Source organism: Mangifera indica, chromosome 11 (genome assembly GCF_011075055.1).
Source record: "Mangifera indica cultivar Alphonso chromosome 11, CATAS_Mindica_2.1, whole genome shotgun sequence".
NCBI lineage: Eukaryota > Viridiplantae > Streptophyta > Magnoliopsida > Sapindales > Anacardiaceae > Mangifera > Mangifera indica.
This window is the reverse complement of record NC_058147.1, coordinates 9,830,655-9,837,776: the sequence shown is the minus strand read 5'-3', so window position 1 is coordinate 9,837,776 and position 7,122 is coordinate 9,830,655. Positions and strand designations below refer to the sequence as shown.

The 7,122-nt window shown below is 32.9% G+C and overlaps 1 protein-coding gene across 2 annotated transcripts; it reads right to left on the bottom strand.

Annotated features, from left to right (window-relative positions):
* Nucleotides 1–1,101: 1,101 nt before the first annotated feature.
* On the bottom strand, nucleotides 1,102–6,452 carry LOC123229823 (receptor homology region, transmembrane domain- and RING domain-containing protein 2-like). Of its 2 annotated transcripts, none has more exons than XM_044655800.1 (4): nucleotides 6,151–6,452; nucleotides 5,537–5,767; nucleotides 3,693–4,094; nucleotides 1,102–2,144 (listed from the first exon to the last, which is right to left on the bottom strand). In XM_044655800.1, the coding sequence occupies exons 1-4, from the start codon at nucleotides 6,281–6,283 to the stop codon at nucleotides 1,573–1,575; spliced, it is 1,338 nt and encodes a 445-aa protein (XP_044511735.1). In that variant the 5' UTR covers nucleotides 6,284–6,452; the 3' UTR covers nucleotides 1,102–1,572. The 2 variants fall into 2 exon arrangements, with proteins under 2 accessions (XP_044511735.1, XP_044511736.1); XM_044655801.1 differs by lacking the exon at nucleotides 6,151–6,452 and adding an exon at nucleotides 5,907–6,064.
* Nucleotides 6,453–7,122: the final 670 nt, after the last annotated feature.

Below are 7,122 nucleotides of genomic sequence, written 5' to 3'. Positions count from 1 at the left end.
TTTGGGTCATATGAGAAGTGTGCGTAATAAAAGTGAGTGAGAGGGTTTATATAGATGTGGTGAAGGATAATTTTGGTATGTTTAGAAAAGTTTAGGGATTTTTGCTTACTTATACGGAAATTGGGCTTTTTTGCTTAATGGAGGGGTAAAAAGGGTATTTAATATAATTTCCCTAATTTTAATTACTTATATTAATTTTTGTTTATATTCGAATATTTTATTTTATTGTTAAATCATAAAGTAATCACATTATTGACACTTTTTTAATGTCTTAGTATGTAATTTTTAGAGCAATTTGTAAACAAAATAAAATATTATATTGTATAGTTAATTAATAATAGGTTGGGGTTGTTTGGTGTGTAAATTAAAACAGTAAAAACATTTTTAGAAAGTGAAAACAATAGATAATTACAGGCAATGTGGATCGAATTGAGTCAATTCGGATGGAATCGAGTTGATTCGTATATTAAAATGTTAGATTAAGATTAAAAACTTTTGATATAATTCTAATTCAGATCAAATTAGAGTTGAAGGTCTCCAATATGAAATCCGAACTGACACAATACAAACACAATCCGATAACATAAGTTATTAGGTCTAATCAAAATTGCTAAATTGGACATCGTCATTAATATTTGAATTAAAACTCATTATAAAATACACATCATATTATTCAAAATTTTATTCCATTCTGAACTGAGAATTTGTTCCGACCAAGCCTCATTTGTTGTGAAATTATCAGCTTGGGAAAGGGAAACACTCCCTCTTTAACCCAAAAAATCAAAAAAACCTTCGAGATGGACAAGAAAATTCAAGTGCATAATTCACATCAAAATAATCCCTGCAATAGCAGTGCCCAATTATTCTTTTCTTCGATAAATTTTTGAAACACGGTACATTTTTTGAAATGTTAGCTCAAAGTTCTGACCATTAATTCTTAGTACAGAAATTATTGACTTGCCATCGGCAATTATATCAAAATTAAGATTTTATTGAATAAATATGTGCCGAAATTTATGATATCAAGCACGGCTGGATTTGTCAAGAAGAATTAAATACACATGCTTCAGCAAATAAACCAAATGATAATCTGGAAGTAAATTGAGAAAAATAAACCACATTGGAAAACGAGCAAAAAGACCAAGTCACCAATTACATTAAGCAGAATGAGCATCTCAAAACGGCAAATTCTATACAACTTGATGGTCAGTGCTTCCTATAATACAATAACACAACATCACTGTCCACAAAACCCAAAACATCACAATGCACTCAATTTTCCTAATCACACCTATAAATTTTTAGTTACATGCGGGATCAATCACCTATAAATTTAAAGTTTCAAACAAATCACTTTCTTATGCTACAATGCACAAATCAGGTGGCTTATATCACAATCCTAACGACATAAAAATGCAACCCATTATATCAGAAAAAAACCCAAGTTCACGCCACCGTAAGATAAAACCTGAAGTTCAAAAGAATGTGCATTGTCCGATTTTAGGTTCACTTACCTCTTAGCTTCGTCGAAACACTGCCTCTAGCTCTTTACAAAATACTCAAAACTCCAAATTATGTTTCTGGAAGAGAATGAGCAGAGCCATAAGGGGAGAAAGTTGCAGCAGACTCACTGCAATGCAGTGGATGCTGCTGATGACTGGAAGAACCAAAAATACTCAGTGATGCATTGCTTGGGCTTGGAAGATACGGGGACAAGTATCTTGAGTTAAGAGGTGACATAGATGGGTAACCCAAGGAGTTGGGTGAAACTAAAAAGGATGCTCGAGATCTCTGGGAAGATGCATTTCTGATATCTACAGAGCTCCGACCAACACTCATGCAAGGAGTTTGGCGATATGACCCAACAGATTGCGGAATATGAGTGGAAGCAAGAGAATGAACATGAGATATAAAGGGTGATCGTGACATTGATGGGCCTATTTGCAAAGCAGAAGTCGATCCTACTGAAGATCTGAAAGATGACAGTACAGATGAGGATGCCACAGAGGCAGGGTTTGATGAAAGCAGTGGCGTACATTCTGATGCAGGCGGTTCACCAGTGCTAGTTCTTGCATCACGCTTGCAAACCGGGCAAAAGGTTCTCCATGATGTGAGCCAAGAATCCACACAGAAAGCATGAAATTCTGTTGAAATACCAGAGGCATAATATTTAGACTAAGAAAATGAATAAGTTGATGAATCAACAAATAAATAGATTATATGTAAAATGGAAACATGCGCTCATATCAAAAAAAGAGCCAGAGGATGCAATGCTCAAAAAGGAGAGGGGAGGGCTGAACATAATAAAAAATTATCAAACTGCATATGCGTTGCCTGCAAACAATTATTAAAAGATGATATTGGATAACTGTATTATATGCAGACCAATATGACTGAAACCAAGATTCAATCCATTAAAATGTATCATATCACCGAGAAATTTAAAAATTTGTAAGGTGGATGGCAGGTTTTGGGTTTTTAATCATTTTAATTTAAGTAGTTTGAGAGCCTTTCCAGCCAGCCAAGTAGCAGTCACATAGGGGCAACATGATTAGCTTTCTCTACCTAGCCACTAATGCCAACATATAGTTTTTATTCACCCACATAATTTGACCTTAAATTTACTTGTGAAAAAATGTTTTTGATCGCACACACTAGTGACTTACAAAAGAGAAATTGCCATAAGGATAAAATGAAGGGGGGACAAAAGAGATAAACCCATAAGAGGCACAGGACAGGCTTCAGTGCTTTTTTTGTTTTTTCAAAAAGTCCAGGTCTCCATCAAGATACCTGTTCCTTGACTAAAATCATAGCCATCCCTATTCAAAAATTAGCTATATATAAATATATATATATATATATATATATATATATATATATATATATAACCATATAAAATGTTTTGTAATAGCATGTGAACTTGCAAGCATCTTGGCTGAAAAATAACACCATGAAATGGATCCACCACAGTTTAATGCCAAACCACAACAGAGCGCATTTAGAAAGCAACAACGCAAAATGGTCTCATCTCTCTAAAGCATTTAATTTTAGATATATGGCACACAGAAACATACAGTATACTACTATTTTCCTAAATTATGTTCTGATTAGGATTTTAGGTTACTGGGAATGTCATGGATACATGCTCAGGGAAATTTTAACTTTTTAAGTAAGACCTGATACCAACAAGATTAGACTGCAGTCCATGCAAGATATTTGATATCAACTGTGCTGTTTATATCATCTTCACAACTTCAAGTGAAAAAAAAAAAAACTCATGAAGCTCAAAAAATAAGTAAAATGAGTCCAAACGAGTGTAAAAAATGAATAACCATGAAGGCATAGGACCAAAAATAGATGCAACGTAGATACATGTTGAGGTGCCCACAGCCAATACACAATATAATAGCATCAACATTGTGAGGCAGGAGTTCCTAATAGAATATTTTACCACTCAAGTCCTTAACTAATTTCTTAAACCATAACATAAAGAAAAAAGTAAGGATACAGTGTAATTAACAAATTAGCATGACAGATGCTGGATTGGTATATCAACACTATAAGTTTGTTGCAGAGAGCATCATCAGCAATGCAAACCAGTAAAGCACCATGCAACCATACTAATACAGATATAGTTTATGCAAGCGAAAAATAATACGCAATATCATTATTAACAGCTTAAGAAGACTTACTGTGACAACAAGGCAGGATCCTGAGTTTCTCTCCAACACTGTAGTCTTCAAGGCATATGGCACATGTTCTTGAGGTACAATTATCCTCTAAAACAGTAGTAAAATTCAGGCTTGGCATTGCTTTCACTAAGCGTCTACTCATACCATGAAATTCCCGCACATGAGAAGATCGAGGTTCTCGTCTTATACGATGCCTGCGTACAAAGAAGCAAATACCCAGAACTGCAGACATGGCAAGAAGGGAAATAAAAGAGATTGCCATGATTGACCATGCTGAGTTTTCAAAACTTGGTATTATCCAGAGCTCCACATCAGTTAAACCAGCATACTGTTTAAGTATTTGACCTGAAGCTTTGGACACAAAAACAGCATGTATTTTTATGCCAGCGGAGTTTCCTGCCACTGCATAATTCCATGAGCATGAATTGAAGGCAGACAGGATTAGAAACATTCAAATCACCATTCCAAGTTTAAATAAATAAAAAAATGTATATTTCATCAAACCACTCAAAAATTTTGCAGAATAAATATGCAAAAATTTCTTTTACCACACATTCAGACCTTTTTAGTCAATTTTTCTGAAGTCAGAGTGTCACAAACTTGTGCAAGTTGGTTATCAATTCACATGAAAATTAACTAGCTATTACAAACTAACATGTAGCAATTTCAAAAGAAACAACTTTTGATATCCCTTTCATAAGTGATATCAACTTAGGCAACTCGATCTTTCTTAGAGCAAACGATTGGATTTCCTAATTTTGTGGACCATTATTATTTCCAAGGTCAAATAATTACAAGTTAAGAGTTTAAACATCTTCTTAAACCAGAGCAGAGTTGCATGATCCATTAAATTTTGCTTGAAATGGATATTTTCAATCTGGTCCAGTCTAATATCAGTCATTCCCATTACTTTATTTTTTTTTTTTGGGATTTAGTTAATTTAAAATAATTTTTAAGGTTAATTTCATTTAGCTTAATTAAGGTCAAACTCATTTGGTTCAGAAGATACAAATTTCAGCCACCAGAACTTATTTTAAGGCTTATGATTATACCTCAGGAGAGATCTAAGATTATTCTAAGGAAGGCTTATGACAATTTTAAGGATTCTTGGGGAGGCTTCACAACTATCAAAATATTAATTGACTGTGGTTAAGCCCAACAAAAATTGTCCTAAGTTTTATGAAACAAAGTTCTATTTTTCGGGGTTTTATGAGTCTCCGTCATACTCGAACATCTTGTTCAGCCTTTTGTAAATCTTATGTCTTGTCTACTATCATCAACTGTTGTTAATCAATAAATATTAACCCTATGTCTTTACAAAAAAGCTTATGTTGCTTTAAGTTTCTTTCATGTTTTCCCTTCCTTATTGTAGTTTTGGTGAGTTTATTAATAATTTACATAGCTTTTTTAACCCTTTTCTTCTTATTCTAGTTCTTGTTACTCTCATTTAACCCTGCACAAACAGATTGAGTACTTCTTTTAAACCTATAATCATCAGGCTCGATGCTGTATGCTGAGAACCCCCAAAAAAGAATAGACCAGGTCCACATAATGCAATTTATACACAGTCCTAACTGCCAAAGTTTGGCAAGTGGCTAAGGCCACCAAAGGACACAAGAAATGGGACTGATCGCAAAATTGCTAGCTACATAATCTATTAAGCCAAAACATGAAATTTATACAAACTTGCATCATTCCCTATGGAGTGACAGGCTACTTGGAAAAAACTAACCAACCTAACATAGTATATGATCCTTCATTAAATCTTCCTATTTTAAATCTCATCAATAATTATCATGCTTCAAGATAGCAACCTAAAAAAAAATAGAGAAAAAGATCATTACTTGCAACCAAGACACCATCATCATCATTGTCATAGACAATAGCAACTTGGAACCCTGCTTTTTGAGCTTTTCTGACTTTATCTTCGAAGCTACATCCTCCTCTAACGATCAATAAAAATGGGGCACCCTTATTTGAAATGTTTTCCACTTTATTACTCAAGTCTGAACATGCATCCAGAGGCTCCGCCAGATACAACATCCCAAATTCACCCGACCCTTTAATCGCCGGAGCTGAAACAATCAATTTCAACCAAAATTAATAACCACAAGAAAAAAGAAAATACTAACATCACACCAAACCTACACTAACAATCAATCAAGTATCATTCATAAGAATAAATAATCATATACACAAAATAGTCCGGCTTACCACCGCACTGAGACAACGTAAGTACATATCCCAGAAAATCATAGTATGAATAAACAGAAACCACAACTGTTTCCCTTTAATTTCATGTACTCAAAAGTACTGATTCTCAATTTGAAAACTAAGCTAAAAGCAACATAAACTTGCCTAAGCTCCAAATAAACAAAAAGATAAAACCATTAAAATTCCCAAATTTCTCAGATTTCTGAGCAACAAACAGAAATTAAAATTTAAAAAAAAAACTAACCGAAATTAGCCTCGATATCATCGAAAGACAGAGTAACGTTGCTCCCAATCAAGAGGACAGTAGCTGACCCCACCGAACAAAGACTCAGTAAGCAAAGAAAATTTACCGCCGCAAGATTCTTCAGTTTCTCCATTGAATTGAAATCGCATAAACCCTAACATATATTTTTGTTCGATTATTTTGATTTTGGAAATTTATACGCAAATTAACACTCAGTTCAACTGGCTTTCAACTCAAATTGAAACATCGGCTTCCATCTCACACTGACAGAGAGACCGATTCTCTCTCTGCATTTGTATGGTCAAATGGAAAACCAATATTTTTTACATAGTAAATAATATTTTTTTTACCAAATTCATTATGGTCCTAAACTTTTTCGTGATGACAAACATATACTAGGTTTAGAAAAATATTTAAAGATTTTTATCTAAAAACTACTGTTAGATTTTCTTTAAAGAATAATTTCTAATTTTATCAATCCTCTAAATCTTGCAAAATTTAGATGAAAGCTTGGGTGGAAATATACAATTTACTCTACATAATATTATAAATTTTCTTTCTACTTTTGAATTTTGTTTGTTATCCCTTTCTTACTCAAAGGGTAAACGTTGAATATTTAATTGAGGTAAACCAGTAAAAGTTGAAGGGGTTAACTGAATTTTGACAAGATGAGATTTGTAATATATTATTGTAATAAATTAATTAGAAAGGGACAAAAGGGTTGTCAAAGTCTAAAACAAAAAAGACTAAGTCTGATAAATACAGTCCACTTTGGTTTTATCCGGAGAGTTCACGTTTCAGCTGTATTAATTTACGAAGACACAATGAGGTCATTACGTTTGTCCTTCTTATTATTGAAATTAAAAAATTATTTTAAAAATAAATTATTTAAAAAATTATTAAATATAAATAATTATTATATTTAATAAAAATAAAAAATATATATAAATAATTATTATATTTAATAAAAAT

Excerpts from the sequence above, each read along its gene's own strand:
- LOC123229823 (XM_044655800.1), bottom strand. The coding sequence starts at position 6,283 with ATGGAGAAACTGAAGAATCTTGCGGCGGTAAATTTTCTTTGCTTACTG. Across the intron at positions 5,768-6,150 it reads TGATATCGAGGCTAATTTCG|CTCCGGCGATTAAAGGGTCG; the intron begins GTTAGTTTTTTT and ends TGATTGTTTCAG. Across the intron at positions 4,095-5,536 it reads TGATGGTGTCTTGGTTGCAA|TGGCAGGAAACTCCGCTGGC; the intron begins GTAATGATCTTT and ends GGAATTATGCAG.